Raw genomic sequence first — 21,537 nt, 5'->3', positions numbered from 1 at the left:
CGTAGATCCATGTTTGTCTTCGTTTTTCTTGTCCGGGTTGGCAAATGACTCAAAACTGTATGGCTCTGATGTTGACATTGCTGGGGTTGGTGAGGGGCTGTAAGCTAGCGCAAGATGATGGACGATGGGTGATGATGGGACGTCAGGGCAAGCCTACTCATCTCCAATGAGCCCACCCACAACTCAGGGGTGAATTTCTAATAAACTACCGCCGCTCTGCAGGAACTGCACTAGAAAACAACAGGTTTTGGCTGATTTTGGCTAAAAATGCCAAAATCATAATAAAAAGTCCACTGGGGATGGTTTAAAAAAAATCAAAATATGATCAGAGTGGGACTTTAAAGAGTAAAAAGATTTGGCATCTATAGATATTTGTTTGCACATCTAAAATAGAGAAACTTTTTTTTTTTTTGATTTAGATTTAACTATTAGATCCCTGTGTTTTACACGAGTGTGAAATATAAAATGCATCCTGGTGCAACACCTCGCCTCTACAGGAATGTGTGTGCTAACTGAGCACCACAGATGAGAGGCTGACCCCAGAAGAAAAATTCCTCCTACTGTGCATCTGCAACCAGGCTGCCAATCCTTCTGCAAGTTGTTTTAAACGAGGACAAATACTTAATGCATCTTCTGTTACGTACAACCTCCATAACACCCACAATGCATCTGTCCATATTCTCTAGATCTTACCTCCGTCCGAGTACGTCTCCGTTCCATATCCATCCTGTAGCCCGTTGTTCCAGGTGCCTTCATACTTCCCGCTCGTCCCCGTGCTTTCCCGTAGGCCATAGCGTCCTTTAAAGCCATGCGTCCACTCCCCCTTGTACACCCAACGGCCTTTGTTCTCAATGCCCACACCATGTCTCTTTCCCTGAGCCCAGGTGCCCTGGTAGGTGTTCCCGCTGGGCCACGTGTAGACCCCCAACAGTTCAAAGCCATGGGCCCAGGAGCCGCAGTACTCGCCCTGGCCCTTCGGTCCGGTACAGATCCCATAGCCGTGCGCCTTGCCCTCTTCCCACCCTCCACAATATGACCCCCCATCGTCAAAGTTGAACCTGCCGCCAGTGGACATGCATGAAACTGGTCTTGGCAATTCCCCTGAAGCCTCAACAAAAAGAAAAAGAAAAGAAAAAGAAAAGAAAGGGAGGAAAAGGACGGGCAGTTTGGTGCTAGAGACAGTCCATGAAGCTGAGTCTCTGGGCTAGGAGTGAGAGGGAGGGAGGAGTGGGAGGACGACTCCCACACAGACCAAGAAACGCTGCTTCTGATGTCAACAAGCTCAGAGTTGATGAAGGTGAAGACGGGTGCAGGAGAACAGGACCCCTGCAGATATTATAGGGTTTTCTGGAAAGGTGGGACGGGGGGCTCCTCACACCATCCTCTTGGTGGGCTCTAAACAGCTTTGGTTAGCACTTTTCTGCTTTTTTGCGCCTCAGGCAGGTGACAGAGGATGAGAGGGGAGCCTGAGCTGCCATTACCCCTTTTCAGCCGGAGTTTCAACCATCAGCCGGCTCCACCAGCCTCCAAGCAACCTGCCTACACAGATTATGACAAAGACACACACAACTCTTCCTCCTACTCTCTTACTTCTCGCTTGGGCCCACCCGTTCTGCTGCCTCCTACCTGATAATGCCTCCACCTCTCTGGGGGGCAAAGCCGAGAAGTTTCCCTGGCAGACCTCAAGCATAAACACCACCCTGATCAGTAGCGAGGCCCAGCAGACAGACAGGTATCGACTCTCCTCCACTGAGATGATTTTATCTTCAGTGATAACAAGAACAAAAGCTGGGCTCTGCGACTCCCGTCAGATCTTCTCCTGACGTTCTTGTGTCTCTGCCTATGCTGCCATGAAACATGCATTCAGGGAGAGAGGAGAAAACACATCATATATTCAGCCGCCTGCTTCCGTTGCTCCTGTGGAGCCGGAGAGCAGCAATGCAGTCTCCTGGCTTATAATATATGCAGGCAGGCACACGCTCTTTCTGACAGAAAGTGCGCACACACAGACAAAATAAACAACTGATTAATTTCTCCTCTTCTGTCCCCCCCCCTCTCTCTGTCAGTAGGTCTTTAATCCACTCCGTCCATAAGTGGTTTATCCTCTGCGTGGGTTGCCTTCAGGTTGCCTGCTTGATTAAGTAGCATCCATCTACAGGATCCTGTTCAGTTTTCCTCCACAGCATCCCCTGCTCATCTCCATGTTTCCCTGTAGAGCACCGGCTGACGCACAGCTTGCCCGGCCGCCCGTCGTCGTGGTCCTACAGTCTCCTCTGGCGGCTGGATCTCTGTGGCTCTCTCTTCAGCTCTGTGAGAAAATCGCCTCATTAAAGAGGACTGTTCCAATGCAGAGAGCCAAGCTCCCCCTCTCCCCCACTCAGTAGCACACTCCAGCGTTTAAAGAGACAGACGCCGAGCGAGCCGCCGTGCTTTACGTTCACTTGTGGCTCCTGATCTGTGACTGAGCCTTCCTGTCTTCATCCTGTGTGGCTGATTCCACAAATTGGCCTTAAACTCTGCATCCAATTTCAGGTGACATCACAAAAAGGGGCAGTTTGATTGTTTCTTTAGGCATTTTGTGACATGCAGAGGAAGATGCTGACTTGCTGAGATATTTTCACAAAAACTCTTCTCTCTTCTTGACATTTTGAGGAAATGTATGAAGAAATTGATCAAATGTTGACACTATGTTGGGTTTTCCAGCGCAAATGGCTTGTTGGTATAGGCCACACCCCTATCACTTAAAAATGGGCTATACAAAATCTGTCAATTAAAGGTTTTGAATCTTGGACAAAACAAAATTAATGGTTCCAACAATTACAAATAGTCATCCAGGTGTTGAATCAGCAACACAACCAAATAACAACACACATAGCAACACAACACTTCCACCACCATGTTAGACTGCTGCCCCGCGTTTTTATGAAACAATGTTCATTTGACTCTATAGATGTAATGGGACGCCTTCCCCTCAAGAAAGTTCCTTCTTTGTCCCATCAGTCCACAGAATATTTGTCCAAAGGCTTTGGAAAAGTATCAAATCGGAAACGAGTCTTTATGTTCTTGTTGCTCAGAAATGTTTGTTCAAAAGTCTCTGTTCTTTTCAAGTCATAAACTCTGTCTATAGCTGCCTGAAGTTCTTTCCATATTATTCTGCTTTCTTTAGGACATCCTGGATGAATTCTACTTGTGTTCTTGGCATGGTGAGGTTCTCCACTCGTCCATGTTTTTTTCATTTGTAGACAACGGCTGTTAATGTGGTTCTCTGAAGTTTCCGGTCAGCAGAAAATCCTATCAGACTGAAACATGTCAGTGACTTTGTGATAATCTGATTCGGATTTTGGGTGTTTGTCTCCTTCCACAGCTGGACTGCTGTTGTATCCTCTGTTATTCAACTGAGCGGCATGGACGCGATCCATTAAACCCCAAAGTGAAGCGAACAAGTGTAGGGGCAAGTTAAAGCAGATATAAGCAGCTTATGAATCCAGACAGAGCCACAGCTGACGTGCAGGTCATTTTATTGTCTTTTACATTAACAGACACCACAGGAACTCCTCAGCCATGACCAGCAATGTGAAATATTTATCCAATCTAGCGATCGCTCACTCATTATTGCCTCCATGCAGCTGTTTTCATCACAACTTCTCCGCACCAGATCCACTTCCATTGCATCCTTTCTTTTAGATGACAAATAAAAAAAAACTTTTGAACCAAATTAGGAGCTCTTTCCTTTCTTCCCTGCTACTGCTGTGCTTTGTTTTTCTGCCCACCACTGTCTGGAAGATTTAAGCCAATTCCAACAGATTACAGTAATAAAATCACTGAGTTTGAAGATTAAGGATTAGGGTTTTAAATGCACTGAAGCAAGTGAGAGGGAAGGAGGACAAGACAAAGCAGAAAGGAAGAAAAGGCTAAAAGGTTAACGAGACAGGACAGAGGGCAGGAGGGTTTGTGCGTTTTTCGGAAAACAAGAAAAGGTTTTAATGGTTTGAGCAGAGCAGAAATCTGCTTTGAGATCCTTGGTGTAATCTGCTCAGAGCTGACAGACGAGCATTTTCTGGATCCTGTCAGTCCGGCTTAGAACAGCTGGAGGAAGTGTCATCCAACCTTATCCTCAAACACAACAGAAGAGCAGATCCTGATCCAGGATCAAATTAAGAAACAGACCATAACACTTCCACCACATTTCATAGATAGAATAAAGTAGGAGGGTCATTTCTTCTTATTTTTCAATTAAAATTGGTATTACTTCTAAAAATCCAAACTCCTTTTTTCACAACACAGACTGCTACAGGAGTATCTCTAATACATCGATTATATTATGAAGATGTTGTAGCTCAAAATGCCAACCGGTAAAATAAACCCACAAATCAGTGTGATCTGGTGATTTGTTACACCGTTTACAGAAAAACCAATTAAAGAATGTTTAAAAAGTTAATATGAACTTCAATAAATTTCTTTGAGGAATGTTTTGTAGTTTCTTATTCTAGAATATGAAATATGAATAGAATATGAAAAAAGGAAAGTTAGAACTAAAAAAGAAAAGGCCAAAGAAGCAGAATCAACTGTAAGGAAATATGAATTCAGAGATGTCCTCTCTTTCAAAAGGGTCTCCCTGTAAATACATTACATGTTTCAGAACGAAATTTGTGTTTATATTTAGTGTTTTTCGCTCAACACCTACTTTTTAGAATAAGTTTAGAAGTTAGATTTTGTGTCAGATTTTGACAAAAAAGTGGTTATTTTAAAATGGGGGTTTAAAAAGTCACCATCTTTGACTTTGGTAATGTAAAATAACAGGTAATCCCATACATTTTTATAACTAAATTAACAGCTATTAAAAGAATGTGAAAAGGAAACAAAGGGAAGAATAACAAGAGTAAGACAACAACAGGCATCTGAAGAAAACATGAAATAAGCAACCATACCACCATGTCATGGACTGGGAAAAGGCCAAAGTCCTCCGCACTGAAGAAAGCAGACACCGCAGGCGGTGGAGATCCGAAAGCGAGCCCACACTTCTATGAACCGGGATGAGGGGGCCTTCCTGCTCTCTCACACCTGGAGCAACATCCTCCAGCAGCAAACAGACATCAAGGGGCGTCCCCTGTCAAAGTTTGACAGGTGACGACGTCTGTCGAAAAAAGGCAGGTATGTCAAAACACAACCGTGTCTTATAACAAAAGAACCAAGAAGTCAGTTAATAATACAGACGCTATGAAATTTGTAGCACTTGTTTGATTGACAAATTTATAACAGTTACCAGATCTGTAACGGCTACCTGATCTGTAACAGCTTCGAGATCGGTCACCGCATGCATGAGAATTTGTCTTACGCCACTAAAGCATTCTGCGGCCAACTACAGTCAGGACCATAAATATTTGGATAGAGACACATTCTAATTTTATTTCTGTACATTACCACAGTGAATTTGAAATAAAACAACTCAGATGCCATTGAAGTGCAGACTTTCAGCTTTTATTCCATGGGTTGAACAAAAAGATTAGAAAGAATGTGTCTCTGTCCAAATATTTATGGTCCTGACTGTATGTCTTCAGATCTTTATAAAAACAATAACCTCTTAAAAGTTTTCCTTAAGCTAAGAGAAAGATTAGGGGGGGAAATTATCGTAAAGGAGGTAGAACTTTCTAGAAATGCTACAGGGGCTTACTTTTTTTTATTTTATATTTTTATTTTAATTATTTATTAATGAATTACAAGTTTTCCAACAAATGTACCTAAAAGATATACAAATGAAGGGAGATAATCTACTTCAAATTACCTAACTATCGCAATGTTGGTGATAGGAGGAAGTGGTGTACGGAGACCAATTGGGTAGCTGTAAAAGATCAGGTAGCGAGAAAGCTCACTCCTGTTTGGCGAGAGTGGTTGTCACAGAAACGTTGACTTGGACCAATCGAAGATGGCAGTGTCTTTATCACAAACAAAATGGACTTAATTGACTTCATTTGGCTGCAGCCACAGATGACGCCACACTCAGTCCAGTTCTTACATAAAGTCCATGGCCAAATCTGAGGGAATTTTTAAAAATATTGAGTAAACAAGCATTTTTTCCAGTCACAAAGAAACTTCTCAGTGTCTTTCTGAGTGTTTGGGATAATGTAACAACCACAGGCTTTTTTTCTTGTGCAATCAAGTTAAAAAGAACCAGAAAGCTGAAGCTCTGATCCACAATATGGATCAGGGAAATGCAACCACGCTGTTTGTCCTCCCTCTGCTCTGTTTGAACAGCATGTGACTCCTCCAAGCAGTCAATAAGAGCTTCCTCTCAGCCATCAATAAATCTGTACAGTGAATGTACCCAATGGTCCACACCACGACCGGATCTGCACCGCTCACCCCGCCTGAATACTTTTCGTTTCAGGTTGGGAGAATGTCATTTCACAGTGAAAAGTGTCTTCCAGTTACTTTCAGTCACTTTAATGTACACAGAGCTGAAAAAGAGCAGCTATCTCTCTAGCTTCTTTATACCTGACGTTTCTCTGACGAAGCCTCTACGTCAGCGGTGCATCCAACAAAAAAAAATCTCTTCACTTATTCATGAGTCTTTTTTTGTCGCACAGTTGAAATATATAAAACCAAAAAAAGGAAGCAGGAGGTGAGGAGGGGGAGCCAGCCTAGTTTTCATCTATCTCTTCCTTCTCCTCTATTATTTATCAGCCTCTTCTCCTCATTCGGCGCGCTGAGGGAGGCGGGGAAACAGGTCTGACTGAGAACTGGATCACTCTGCAATCTTCTTAGGAGTGAAGGATGCAGCAGCTCACCTGCTCATCTGGTCCAGTCAAAAAAGGTCAAGCAATATTCCGGCAGGTTTTGCTGCAGAGGGAATAACGCTTCTGCATTTGTTGATCTTGCTTTCAACTCCCTACAAAGATTTTCTATGGGGTTGAGATCTGGAGAATGGCTAGGCCACTCCAAGACCTTGAAATGCTTCTAACGAAGCCACTCCTTCGTTACCTCGGTTTTGTGTTTGGTATCGTTGTCATGCTGAAAGACCCAGCATAGTTTCATCTTCAATGCCGTTGCTGATGGAAGGTTTTCACTGAAAATCTGGCGATGCATGGCCTTATTCATTCTTTCTTTTACACGGATCATTCCTCCTGGAACCTTTGATGAAAAACAGTCCCAAAGCATGATGTTTCCAACCTCATGCTTTACAGTTGGTGTGGTGTTCTTTGGATGCAACCCAGCATTCTTGCCCTTCCAAACACGACAAGTCGAGTTCTTAACAAAAAAGTTCTATTTTGGTTTAATTTGACTGTAGGACACTCTCCCAATCCTCTTCTGAATCATCCAATTGCTCTATGGCAAATGTTAGCTGGGCCTGCACATGTAGTGGCTTTAGCAGGGGGATATGTCTGGCACTGCAGGATTTGAGTCTCTGGTGGCGTAGTGTTGCTGATTCTGGCCTACTCTCCATCCTCCTCTTACTCGATTTGAGCTCAGCCTTTGATAACATCTCTCATACCATCCTCCTAGATAGACTATCCGCCATAGGTGTCACAAACATACCACTCAGCTGGTTTCACTCTTACCTCTCAGGCTACACCCAATTTATTTACCTTTTATTTTACCTTACAATTACCAGCACGAAGCCCACTGAGACGACTTTTGTTGTGAATTTGGGCATATACAAATAAAATTGAATTGAACTTCTCCTGATAGGCACTATATCCATTATAAACAACATCCAGAACTTCTCCATTCCCTTTGAAAACTCCTTCATTTTCCCCTCCCCTCAGGTGAAAAGTCTTGGTGTCATCTTCAACAGCACCCTCTCCTTCACTTCACACATCAATAGCATCACCCGGTCTGCCTATTTCCACCCTCGCAGCATCCGTCGTCTTTGCCCTTCGCTCAGTCCTCTTTCCACTGCTGTCCTGGTGCGCAGTCCTGTTACTTCTCTCCTGGATTGCTGTAACTCCCTTTATTTTGGTTTACCACAAAAAGCTCTTGTAAACTACAATATCTGCTGCCAGATTTATAAATCAAACACCATCAATCCAACACATCACACCTGTTCTGCAGCAGCTCCATTGGCTACCGATCACACACCTATTTACATACAAAACACTTCTCCTGACTTCTAAATCCATCCACAACCTTGCCCCCTCAAACCTGTCAGATCTTGCTCATATCGGCACACCCACCCGTGCCCTCAGATCCTCCTCCTCCTCCCTTCATCTGGTTGTCCCCACTGCTCGCCTTGTCACTATGGGGAGCAGAGCATTCAGCTACTCTGCCTCCCGGCTCTGGAATTCACTACCACCTCACCTCCGAAACATTGGCTCTCTCTCACAATTCACCAAGAAACTAAAAACCCACCTTTTCAAGCTAGCATATTTCCCCCCATAACTTGACATCCTTGTCCTATTTTAAAGTGCATATTTTACTGTACATTTTTTGCTTTTTATTGCTTTTAACATTCACTATTATGTACAGCAACCTTGGATTCCTAGCAAAGCGCCTTACAAATAAAATTGATTATTATTATTACTATTAGTGTGTTACTGATGGTAGCCTTTGTTACTTTGGTTCCAGAATAACACGGGAACTGAAGAAGGAAAAACATGTTGTATACTACAGAAAAAAGTTTTTTTTTTTTTTTTTTTTCGTGTGGTCTTGGGATTTTTGCTTACCGTTCTTGTGATCATTTTGACAGGTCTGTGAGAACCAGAAATCCTGCTTGTTTGTAAAGGATTAAATACTTATTTTCCACCATAATTTGCAAATAAATTCCTAACATTAAATTCACATTGTCTGATTTTCTTAAACAATCTGACAATGTGAGTTTCTAGATTTTTATTCTTACTTTGTCACCCAAAATTACAGGCATCTTTCATCTTTTTAAGTGGGAGAACTTGCACAATTGATGGCCGACAAAATACTTTTTTGCCCCACTGTATATGATACTTTCCCTGAGTTCAAATAATATTTTTTCCCTGGGAAGAACAGATTTCAATTTTTTCCTAAAAGTTAGGCAAAATATAGAACTGTCCATCATTGGGCCATCAGAGTTATCCGGAAAGCCACGCCCCCTCTGGGTGCAGCGCTGTGGGATGTAAATACAGCTTTGAAAGAAAACAAGTAAAGGGCGGCTAACAGCTCGTTTCCCCGGTAATTATCTACAATTATCGTGTCAATGTGTAAAATGACTGCAACCATATTAGGCGGCTAAAACAAACAGTGGGATCATTGGAACAACACTCATCAACATCATGAATCGCCATGGCAACAATGGCCATCACTCCTCCCTCACTGATTGTTTTTTTTAATGATCTGAAAAAGGTTACAGCAAAAAAATAATTTTATGCTTTATGCTTTCTTTTTATCAATTTGACAAACTTTTAGAAGTGACACTCCTATAATTTGTTTTATTACATTGAAATACATAAAAAAGGCTGATATAGAAAAAGCTGTTTTATATATTCAGTGATAAATATTGTTTGAGAACAAGGTTTTGAATTGTTGAATCAGACCAGTTTAACAGTTGAAGCTCGATACCTCAGTCTCACTGAACAGACTGTAAACATTTTTCTGACAAATGTCTATGTATATATGCCTTAATTGGGGGTTCACTTTGGCAATAATTCATATCATAATTTGCGATTGCCGATGCGGTTCATAGTCGTTATTGGTTCACTTTGAACGATCCAATTCACTGACATAAAATAGACTCAGAGATAAATACCTGGGTACCAGACAGTGCAGGTGAAGTTTTCCAGAGTCCTCGTATTTCTGTCAAGATAATCAAGTGTAAATTAAATGTGTGTACTAACAAATAAACGAGAATTACTGACAAATCCATTCCCATTTTAGTTTCCTGAAGTTCAGCCTACTGTTGTTTTTCTACATCAAAATAATCCAAAGGGAACATTATTGGAATATTCTACCACACTGCACGATCACATGTCTTTGCTTAATTCAAAGTGTTTCCACATATTGGACTGGAATGATAACTGATCATTTTTTGCTGCTATCACTTGTGTTGTCTGCTGTGATGCTCTTAGCCGTTTTTACATGATAGTAAAATAAACCTACAGTGTGTAAATTCGAATGGTATTTTCCACTATCGATTATAGATTGGTTAATTTAATTTCGAAACAATTTTTAATGGTATTGGTCAATTCGATTTATTTCGATTCGAATGACAACTTGCCTCAGACAAATCAATCCAATTATAAAAATCAATTCATCGGTCAATCGTTACACTAACATAAATGCCAAACATCCCATTAAACTGCAGAGTCTCCATTTTTTTTAACTGAATACAAACTTATAATCAAAATGTGTTCAACCAATAATTCTGCAGGAGGCTCATAATCATTTAGTACTTTTCTGAATTTAGTTTGTTATTAAGAAAATGCATCAAAACTAAGACTTTGATGATATAGTGAAGTAGGTTTAGAGTAACTGAAGACAGAGATAAGAATTTGACTTTCAAAGGAATTTCTTTACACATTTTGATTAAAATGTTTACCAATAAAAACTAACAAGAAAAAAGGATGAAGAACAAGATAGCAGGAACAGATCTTCCTGCTTCATCCATTTTAACTATAGAGAGTTTAAAGATAGTTTTTCCCATACATAGTCTTAGACAAATAAAATGTGTTTTATAAATCTTACATGTCCATGAATGATCAATCAATCCACTTAGTAAATCAGCTAAATCCTTTTGGAGGTTGTGGGGTTGCTGGAGCCTATTTCAGCTACTGATGAGCAAAGGTAGGGTACACCCAGAACGGGTTGGCAATCAGTCGTAGGTCCACAAAATCACATCACATTTAAACACACCAATTAACCTTTGAAGCATGTGGTAGGACTGTGGTAGGAAGGCGGTGAGTCTGGAGAAAAACCCACACATACACAGGGAGAACTTCAAAACTCCACACAGAAACAAGGGTCTTGAAGTTGAAAATTAGATCTTTGAGGAATAAAAAAGAACATAAAAAATGTACCTTCAGTCCAGTTTTATTCCATATTGAATTTAAGTACAGAGGAGAATCATGTTTTTTTAAATAAAGCTTTTTCTGTTCTGATGTTGCAGTAAGAGGGGGGCTGAGCCACCATGTGGTTACTGGAGAACCAACAGGGGTTTAGGCACTTATTTGAAATCCAGCATTATGAAAGTGTTTCTTTTATTCTATTAATCCCAGTGGCTAAAGAGCGTGTGATACAGCGGCTTTGCTTAGTGCAGTCTCTCACTTGTGGCGCCTCATTTAAAAAAAACAGGATTACAGATGGAGCTACAGAAACTGATCCAGAGGCTCAATTTGGGTTTTTTTTGTTCCAGACTTCTTAACAAATCAAAATCCTAGTTTATAAGACCAAGAATTTAAAGGACATCCAAGATATGTTAAATCTGAAACATCTTCTAAAAATGTAACCAGAGGCTTGTGTGAAAGGTAGAACATCAGGAGGGAAAGCAGATGATCCTGTGGCTGAGGTCAAAGATCTGTCAAACATAAACAGGAAGAGATCTAGACAATAGGCTGGAGACAAGAATGGGATATGTTTGAATATTGAGGTGACCAAATCTGGCCCAAAGTTAAAAAGCATCACCCTAGAGAGGGGTGGTTTTATTTTTTTAAACACTAAAAATAAAATCTTTCTTTGATGTCGTTAAAAATAATCAGACCCTGGAAGATATTTTTTAAAGTTGAAAATCATTGAGAAACTTTTAAAAATAATACAGTTACATCAAGCGGATCACAGAGCTGTGTTTTAAAGTTTAATAGAATTTCTGGCAGAACGGTTTGCTGCGTCAATTCTTTGAAAGTCTTAATGAAGCTTCAGAAAAAAGGATCTTCAATAAAAAGGAATTTCTTTTGTGTCCCTCTACTGGTCTTCATAAAAAACTTTGGCCATGGCGAGGGCAACTTTGGCAACTTTCTTATCCTTGGCGTCGGGGCCCATGTTGCTCCGTGCGATTCCTATCCAGTACTGCTCTGTGCGGATCTGGTAGTCCGTCACCGTCTCCCCCTCCTGCACAGACGGGTGCTCCTCCTCTTCATCTGGAAAAGTCAGACAAAAAGCCTGAACTCGACTTTGTGTTCTCCATGTGTGACCCAAAATCTAAAGGTTCTGTTAACATTTACATTCGAAGTGTACAACTAGGTTAAGGTTTTTGAGCGGTCCGGTTGCAGTTTGGCTTAACTGAGGTGAAGTTTCATGACTTTAAAGACCCAATCTGATGAAAATCGTGTTGTTAACATGTTCTTGTGCCATTTTTGCTGCCTGTTAGGAAAAATACGCTCAAAATTGTGTTTCTGAGTACAGCGTTCCCCCGCTTATTCGTGTTTCAATATTCGCGGTTTCACGGATACGTTGATTTTTTTTCAGCCACGTTACTCCTCCGGTTCATCACGAAAACTCAGACAACTCAAGATGCTTGTATGAGACTTTTGCATCTGAGGAAGTGCTGCGAGATTTTTTGTGGAAGGGGGAATGAGATGAAGAGCACGCCGGCCCGTCTGCTTCCGTCCTGGCTGCTAAAGAATATTTCAAACTGGTTCCACCGGTTCCTGAATCACTATAATCAAAGTTGGTGCCCCCGAACAGAGAAACGGCATCAGCTGATTTAGAAGCGACTGGAAAATATCCTGATACGCTGAAGAAGATAATCACAGAGAAAAATTATCATCCGGATGAATGAATGACGGATAAAACTGGCCTCCTCTGAAAGAAGTGACCCTGAAAACATGCTGCTGCTTGACTGATGCGCCGCGCCCGACGCTCAAGTTACACAGCAGGACCTCTACAGATAACTGAGGCAAACTTCCCAGAGTTCTGAAACTTCCAGTTTTAGATGAAACTTGATTATATTCTATTAAAAAACAGTAACTCTTGTAGTTAGAAATCCAGCTCGGATTTGAAACCAGGAATCTTCCTAAAACGGCGATCAAATTCATAATTATCTCATTTGTTCAAGTCCAGTGTTTATCAATAAATAAAAACAAACGTACTCCTGTGAACCACTCAACTCCTGAGTGTTCCTGTTGTACAAATGTGAACATCATGTTTTGGTTTTGTAATTTTTGTGTTAAAACCCTTAAAAAAATGTATATATTACTACATTAAAAAGCCTTGGAACGTTGTCTATGATGTTTGAAGTTCTTATTAGGAATTGAGAAAAGAATAATTTATAGGTTTGAAATGAAAAAATCCTCTAAACTTTTTGATAGTAAAATCTAAAAATCCTCATTAGGTTGAAGGATGATTCTTCTGTAAACTCAGAAGCTGATCAAACTGTTTTTCTAATCTCAACTGTGCAGCAGATCAAAGACACTGATTCATCTCTTGCCTTCTTCATCCTCGCTCTCCTCTTCAGCCTCCTCCTCTCCTTCTGCTCCTTCCTCCTCTTCATCCTCTTCACCCTCTGACTCAGACTCCTCCAGCCACTCCTGTGTTTCTGCAGAGTAAGATCATAAAACTTTCAACTTCAGCACAGAATCTCAGCTCCTCTTCCGGTTTCCCTGCGACTCACTTGGATCCATTTCTACTAGAACCTCCCACTGGTCCATCTTGTGGAGGTCCAGGCAGTAGAAGTCTCCCAGTGTGAACTGGCGGTCTCCCACCTCAAACATCCCTCCATACAGATACAGTTTTCCCTGACGCACTGTTGCCATGGCGCTGGATCTGGGACAAGGCTCCACAAGGGGCCCTGAGGCCGAAGCTGCTGAGAAAAAACCGCCAGAGAATGAAACCAGTTGGAAGAGTTTCATTTCACATGTCTTCCTACCATCATCCTCTTCTTCCTCCTCTTCTTCTTCTTCCTTGACGTCTTGAGGAACAGAAATCACTTCCTTGATGGTCATCACCGTGCCATCCTCAGTGACGATCTCCTTGACAATCTCAGTGGGTACCTGAGGTCCCACCTCCTCGTCTGTTGCCCCGCCCTCCTCCTCCACACCAGCCTTCTTTCCCCTCCGTCGTTTTTTCTTCTCTGTCTTGTTTCCCTAAACAGACGAAGAGAAACAGTCAGAACATCTGACAAGAACGACGGACACGAAGCAGAATCAAACACCAGACGCAAATACAAAGAATGTTTACGATAGTCGGACACTAGAAGAAAAAATAAATACATTTCTACTAAATTTTAAAGATGATCAGGATCAATGTCATTAATTTTTGTAGGTTTATCAACACCAGTGTTGTTTTTTATTAACACTTGATAAAGTTAGATTATTAACTTTTATTTTGTTACTTTAGGGTTAACTGATCTTAATCTGACACAATTTTACACAATAAATAAAAGGTTAAACGCAAAGGTTGAATGAGTGCTACTTAATGTGAGGTGCCGAGCGAATGACTTCATTAAAATAGAACTTTTCTAAGCTTTTATTTGGCTTATTTGATGTGTTTTCACACAGGTTTATGAGAATTTTTGACAAAAACAAGCATAGAAAAACAGCTTTATGTCCTTTTTGGCAGCTAAAGCTGCTCACAGGAGGTACTAAAGTTTACTACAATACCTAAAGAAAAATGCCTAAATGAACTTCAAAAACTTTTATAAATCTAAATTACCTAAAACATTTAGTTGAAAAAAGCCAATGACGGCCATATCATTATATGAACTACAAAAGCTGCTAATTCAGTGGTGAATTAATCAAGAAAATCAAAAAGAATGAAATGTTATGGTAAAAACTGTTACGATATTGCACAAACTGCAAAAATAAATGATTTGTTTGCTCACTTCTTTTAATAAATCAGCAAGAAAATTTGAGGAAATTTGAAAAAGGCAGCATCAAACAATGTGTTTACTTCCTAAAATGGGGAGAAAGACTTCAGGTAAAAGTTGATTGTAAAACATTTCTCTAAAGTAAAATTATAGCTAGTTTGTTATAAGTTTGATTTTTGTTTTTGGTTCTCAAGGAACACAAAATTCTAAAAGGTTTTACTATAAGTTCTTAGCAAACATAATACATTTTAACATTTCAAACATCATAAAAGAAGCACAGATGTCCTGAAAAAGTTGAATATTTGAGGCTTAAACGGTTGAAAAGGCTGAAAGCAACAAAGCAAAAGCTTTTATTTTGAAATCAAGGTCACTCAGACAGGCGCAGCTTACCCTAAGTACACCAGGGAACCAGCGGTTCTTTACAGAGTCAAACAGGTACAAATCGTTATAGAAGTCTCCCTCCAGAGTCTCATCCTCCTCTTCATCACAAACTCCCCCAAACAGCACCGCCCGCCCCGCTGGACCTGCAGCCAGAGAGAAGCCGGAGCGAGGGGGGGGCTTACTACCAGAGGGGTTTAGTCTGGACCACGCCCATTTCTCTGTGGGAAAGCAAGACGCAGAAGATCTGTTAAAATCAGCCCATCCTTCGAACTTTAAAGAGAAGAGTTGTTAACATAGAGAAGCAGGGGTTTTTGGGAGTTGTAGTAGATAGATTTAGTTTTTTGTCCCTGCTTTAACCCAAATCTGTAAAAATGGGTCTGATGTGTTAAAGGGGGTCAGAAGGTCTGGCCAAAGCAGAGCGACATGTGAGGAGTCAGTACCGTGAGAGTCCTTCCCCTCCCGCCTCAGGAGGAACATGTCGGAGTGGATGCTGCCCTTCTCCACGTCCTTCTTCACTCTCTGCAGGAGAAAAGGTGTTACAGAAGGTCACGGCGCCGCAGCACCTCATGGAAAACAAACGTACCGCCTTAGAGTATCCTCCGTAGATGATGACACCCGTGCCGTCCGGGGTGGAGGTCATCTGGCAAGCGGAACGAGGGCAGGGGGCGGAGCCTGAAGGAGCCAGCCTCGACCAGGTGAAGGTGTCCAGGGAGAAAGAGTAGACGTCGTTGTAGTAGATGAAATCCCTGCAGGAAAATGTTGGATTTTTACTAAAAAAAAAACAACATTGGGGGACAATAAACATCTTTGTCTCTGATGTTGTGAACCTGGCGCTCTCATGGAAACCTCCAAACACCAGCAGCTGCCTCTTGCTGAGGACCATCCGGTGTCCGCTGCGGCCCGACGGCCCACCGGTTGCTCTGGAAAAAAACATCCAGGCACCCGTCAGTCGAGGAAACAAAGGACAAAGCGGGAAATATTTGAAAGAGAAACATGACTGCATCAACAGGTTTGGAGAAACACTCTGGTTGTGCTCCTACTTGATGTTCTCCCACGTATGTGTGGCAAGGTGCAACACCCAAAGATCCTTGTAGTGGTAAAACTGCTCCCCGTTTGGGGAGGCGAACTCTCCTCCAAACACCCAGAGCTGACCTCCACCCTGAGGAACAACCACAGCCTGGAGGGAGGAACAGAACAGAGCAAGGAGGAGATGGAAAAGTGTCATCTTTATTGAGGTATCGGCTTTCTGTCCATCAAAACAGTGAGCTACTAGTTACTGATACATGAAAATGTATTCACAGGTTTCTGCAGCCTTCAGCTGAGCAAATGGACTTTTTGAGTTAATTTTTTAATTCTTGGGTTTTCCTCACCTCGAGGCCACAAGATTTATGAAAAAAATCCAAGAAATGCTTTACCTATTCTAAGATATAGCAAATTTAGTAAAAAATACATCAAGATGTCCCTTTATGGCAGCTCCATATACCCCTGATTTTCACAGTAACCACAAAAACGTAATAAAAGCCTCAACAATTGAATGATAACGTTTAGGTTGCTTTTAAAAATTAAAGCAAGTTTCCAAAAAAGGTTGGGTGTGTTCAGCTTTTGATTCTTTGAAATAAATAGTTTTTAAAAAAATCACAAAGTACAACTCTTTTTTTTCATTCTGAGACCTCAGACTGTAAAACATAAAAGCTGAGTTTTCCCTGAAGGAGTTTTACCTGGTGGGAACAGCGAGGTGGAGGAGGGTTGGGAATCTCAGATTTTAACCAGGTGTTCTTCTTGATGTTGTAGAAAAACAGGTCGTTGTACAAAAATGTCTGTAAAAGAAAAAGACAAGAAGTCTTCAGGGTAGTTTTTTCTGCTTTAAACACATTTACAGATCAACTATCAGACAGAGAAACATAGTAGGTAAGATGTTCAAAATATAAGCTTAACGGGCATTCTTACATAACTGATGCAAAACCAACTGCTTTGAAGCCTTTTTAGCCAACAGGTTTTTGTTATAAATCTATTGTAAAGAGAAAAAAGTAAAAACTACTGAAGAACAAGGCAAAACTATAAGAATACATGTTAAAAAATAAAGCTATTAATAGAAATAAAAGAGATTGGACTAAATTAAAAGGTAGAATAAAATGTTATTAATGAGAATAACAATCATGAAATGGAGCCAGTTGAAAAGAATTTTACTGGTATTTAATAAAAATCAACATTACAACAACCTTCTTCCCATTGAAGAATTCTCCTCCAAACAGAATAAGTTCTTCTTTCTCAGGATGGGCGGAGAATGAGGCGTTCAGTCTGCAGAAAGCAGATGTGAGACATTCATGAAGATAGAAAAACTGCATGTCTAAAATATTTTTTGATCTTTGTAAATTAAACTTTTTTAGTGTGAAAAATAAATTGAAGAAAAATTCCCAAATGCTACAATTTTCTTCTGTGTTCATGTAGGAATGCTCTACTCCCCTAAAACTCAAACGAATTAAACTGATTTTTTATATTTCTAAATCTGGTTTCAAATGAAGGCTGGAGTGAAAGTAACGACATATTTGTATTCAGGAAGGTTTTTTAAAAAGATCATAGTGAGGCGCTGCAGTCACCTTCTTATCACTTTTAGGACTTTACATTGACTGATTAAAAAGATAATAAAAATAGGTAAAAGCACAATAGATAAAACAAAGCTATTCAAGATAATAAATAGATTAGAATTCTTTTTTAATTGACGCTATCTTCTCTTAAATTACATTTGCTCCAAATCATAAATAGACATATTTGCACTTATATACACGCCACATTGTACCCATTAAAAAATAATTATTGTCAAACTGAGTTTGATCAGTGGCATGAAATGGATTAGGAAGAAGCGAATTAAATAATCCCACCTCCAATATATTTAATAGAGGTGTAACATTTAAAGGACTTAATTCATTTCTATTTCTATGATCCAGTTGGAAGTTGTTTTTCATTATATTTCATTGTTGTATTTCATTCATTTCCCTTTCGGGGTCAAGGGGCTGCCAGAGCCTATCCCGGCCACTTGTGGGTGAAGGCAGGGGGACACCCTGGACAGGTCCTCAATCACACACCCATTCACTCTCACACTCACACCTAGGGACAATTTAGAGTTGCCAATTAACCTATGAAGCATGTTTTTGGACGGTGGGAGGAAGCTGGAGAGAACCCACACATGCACAGGGAGAACATGCAAACTCCACACAGAAAGACCCCCCCCCCCCAATTGATGTTGATTTTTTCAGGTCCCCCAGCCGGGACTTGAACTGGGGGCCTTCTTGCTGTGAGGCAAGAGCGCCAACCACTGCGCCACCGTGCAGCCCACCAATACCAGTAAAAAAAGTAATTTCAAAATGAAATAAATTGATTGTACCCGATTTTGGAAAATACCAGGTGGATTGAGAAATGGTGGGTTTATTTTACAGTAAGGTAAAAAGCTAACAAGTGACATCACAACAGGCAACACTCACGTGGTGGTGGCAGCAAAAAATACTCAAGGCAAGCATCATTCCAGTCCAATGTGTTGAAAGACTTTGAATTTGGAATGGATTTGCCATTTATTCTTGTTTACATGTTTACTTGTACTCTGTATTTATCTCTGAGTCACACTGGTTGAATTTTTGGCTAAAGATGTCCTGGATCCATTTTCTCACCTGGGTGATGGAGGTGGGCAAGATGTTTCTACAACCTGGGTTTTCTTTGCATCCAAGTTCTGAAACTCAGCTATCAAAGCCTCTAAGTCCTCCTGAAGAAAGAAAAGCGGACACGAGAGAAGCAATAAATAGAGGAAAAAACGTTTGGTTTTGTTTTTGTTTTTAAACAAGTTATGATTTCAATAAAAAGTTCAGAAGTTCGTCCTGGTTCGGATTACCTCTTCTCGTTTGGACCTTTTCGACACTTTCTTCTCCATTTTTGAAGCGGTTTTCTCTGCTCCTTTCCCTTTCTTCTCTTTTTTTCCTTTCTTTCCCATGACTGCTTAAATTCACAGATACTAAAACGAACTTTTTTTTCTTAACTAAAGAAATCCGTACATCTTGTGGAAGCCAAAGTCCTACACACGCCAAACCCCACGCCTCTTTTGCTGTCGGCGAGATTAACTTCCGGCAACAAACCGTGACTTGATCCGGAAGTTCCGGTAGAGTAGCGCCCTCTCGCGTATCGGAGTGGCACTTCTCCATCCAACCGTTCATTCATCCTCTGCTGTTAATCTGGGCCACGCGGGAAGCAAAGCAGGCCTCCTTTTCCACAGACCCCCCCTTCCAGCTCCACTGGGGAGTCCCTAAAGCGTTCTCGGTGAGATTGGACACGCCCTCCAGGTTCCTGTGGGACCTACACTCAAAGTCGACGCCTATGAAGTATCTAGGGATAGCCTGAGCCACCCCACCTGGCTCCCGTCATTGTAGAGGAACATCAGATGGACTGTGAGTGTGAAGCCCTCCTTTAATTTGGGGGTCGAGCCCGTGACCCTGGCAACAAGCTCAGACATGCTCAGGTAGCGATGAGTGGACAGCCTGCTCCACTCTTCATCCAGGGGTCACGGCTGAAGGTCAGATGACACATTTATAAGGTTGATGATTGAACTCCTGCCCAGTGTGTGCTGGAACTACATGGCTTGAACAAAGTGTTCCTCAAGAAAAAAACAAAAAAAATAAAGTCCAGGAACACAGCCCAGGTTCAGATGTCCCAGATATTACTGTCATTACCATGGTAACCCATAATGCCTCCCCCTCCCAGTAGAATGATGTAGTACTAACTATAACAGAAACAAATAAAAATATGAGGATAAAAACATTTGTTTCTTCAAACAATAGCGCTAAGCTATTACTAAGAGTTTCTTTGGACGACTCTGATGAAGACGGAACGTCTTCGTCAAAACATGTCAGGTGTGTTTTCAAAAATACTGCATGTCTGATAACAAAAGAATTAAGAAGCTATTCAATACTATATACACTATGAATGTTATCACACTTATCAAGAGTTTTGCTATTATTGTTATGATTCCCTTTTTTTTTTAAAAAAAAGACCAGAATTCAGTTTGACATGAGGGTTCATACAGCTTCACACATTTCTAAATACCTGGTGAGAGATTTTTTAAACTTTACAAAGTCAAAAATCCTTATTTCATCATTAACTTTCTCCACGCCATGAGTGAGAGGTTTCCATCCGCTGCAGGACGAGCCGGTACCATGCAGTTAAACGTGTTTGAACGCACGTGTTCGGTTGTCCTCTGTGTGTGTGGAATGTTGCAGAGGGAAGGTGATGGATGTTTGTGTGCCATGGCAGCGTCCTCACACCGCGATATAGCATGTGTCTGACACCTGAGGCCCTCGGACAGGTCCTGATCTCATGCAGCAGTGGGGATTTCAGCCGTTTGCTCCAGTTTAAATCATGCATTTGTGAATTCACCACAAGTAATTGCATGAAAGGAAACTACAACTGTTACTTCTGCTGTGAAACCAGGTACCCAAACCCTTACCAAAAACAAGGGAGAATTTGAATTTTCTGAGTTTATTGTTTGAACACTTGTGACCAGAAGAGGGCAATATAGGGTTTCTTTAAACGCAGTCTGTGCTCACTAACCTGAACGTATGGATAATTAGTCTAAAAAAATAGAAAAACAAATCTAATGGATAAAGTTGCATCAAAACAAGATTTGTTCAATGGTTTACTGTAGGTTTCACCAGGTTTACACACTGTAGCTGCATATTCTTCCATGCAGACCTTCCTTAGAGCTGTGATATTTTGGGGCTGTTGTTGGATTGACGTCTGAAGACTGGCTAGAACACACCAGAACCTTAAAATGTTCCATATTTAGCCACAACTTCACTGTCCAGGCGATGTTTGGAATCATTGTCATGCTGGAACATCCAGTAAAAGTTCCATCCTCAATACCCTCACTGTTGGAAGGGGGCTTCTGCCCAAAATCTCACCATACATGCCCCTGTTCATCCTTCATATGGATCAGTCATCCTGTCTTAGCAGAAAAGCATCCCCAAAGCATGATGGTTCCGCCCCCATGCTTCACAGTGGTTTGGTGTTCTGGCGATGCAACTCTGCTTTCTTCGCCCTCAACTAATCTCATGACATTCTCCCTCTGTGAGAACCTTTCCTCATCGTTTACAAGATCATTTTTCCCCCAGCAGGTGAGATCTTTCATGGAGCTCCAGCTCATCTAGTATTTCTTATTATTTTCTAATAATGGCTGCAACAGTTGATCTCTTCTCTCGAAGCTACTTGCTTGTTGTAGAATAGTTCATCCCGCAGTATGTGGCCGCAGTATGTGAAGCTTCATGACTGTGTGTCTGATGTGGTAGTCTGCAGCACTGGGGTACCACAGGGTACTGTGCTCTCTCCTTTCCTCTTCACCCTGTATACATCGGACTTCACACACAACACTGACAGCTGCCACCTCCAGAAGTTCTCTGATGATACAGCCATTGTCGGGC

The 21,537-nt window shown here is 41.2% G+C and overlaps 2 protein-coding genes across 3 annotated transcripts in view; both read right to left on the bottom strand.

Moving 5' to 3' along the window:
* Positions 1-2,383, bottom strand: part of jph3 (junctophilin 3) — a 57,985-nt gene extending 55,602 nt beyond the window's left edge. Inside the window, exon 1 of the mRNA XM_011476331.3 lies at positions 694-2,383. Coding sequence (XP_011474633.2) covers positions 694-1,075 — 382 coding nt within the window. The 5' untranslated portion in view covers positions 1,076-2,383. The remainder of the gene's footprint in view (positions 1-693) is intronic.
* An 8,593-nt stretch (positions 2,384-10,976) lies between these two features.
* Positions 10,977-19,199, bottom strand: klhdc4 (kelch domain containing 4). Of its 2 annotated transcripts, none has more exons than XM_004069743.2 (13): positions 18,963-19,199; positions 18,745-18,836; positions 17,302-17,380; positions 16,801-16,899; positions 16,123-16,259; positions 15,910-16,002; positions 15,666-15,828; positions 15,523-15,601; positions 15,092-15,300; positions 13,763-13,979; positions 13,508-13,699; positions 13,325-13,432; positions 10,977-12,035 (listed from the first exon to the last, which is right to left on the bottom strand). In XM_004069743.2, exons 1-13 carry the CDS (start codon positions 19,059-19,061, stop codon positions 11,860-11,862), a joined length of 1,743 nt encoding a protein of 580 aa, XP_004069791.1. In that variant the 5' UTR covers positions 19,062-19,199; the 3' UTR covers positions 10,977-11,859. The 2 variants fall into 2 exon arrangements, with proteins under 2 accessions (XP_004069791.1, XP_020559817.1); XM_020704158.1 differs by having other exon boundaries at positions 13,508-13,696.
* Between the last annotated feature and the right edge of the window lie 2,338 nt (positions 19,200-21,537).

Source organism: Oryzias latipes, chromosome 6 (assembly GCF_002234675.1).
Source record: "Oryzias latipes chromosome 6, ASM223467v1".
NCBI classification, from domain to species: Eukaryota; Metazoa; Chordata; class Actinopteri; order Beloniformes; family Adrianichthyidae; genus Oryzias; species Oryzias latipes.
This window is presented reverse-complemented; position numbering and strand designations above follow the sequence as displayed.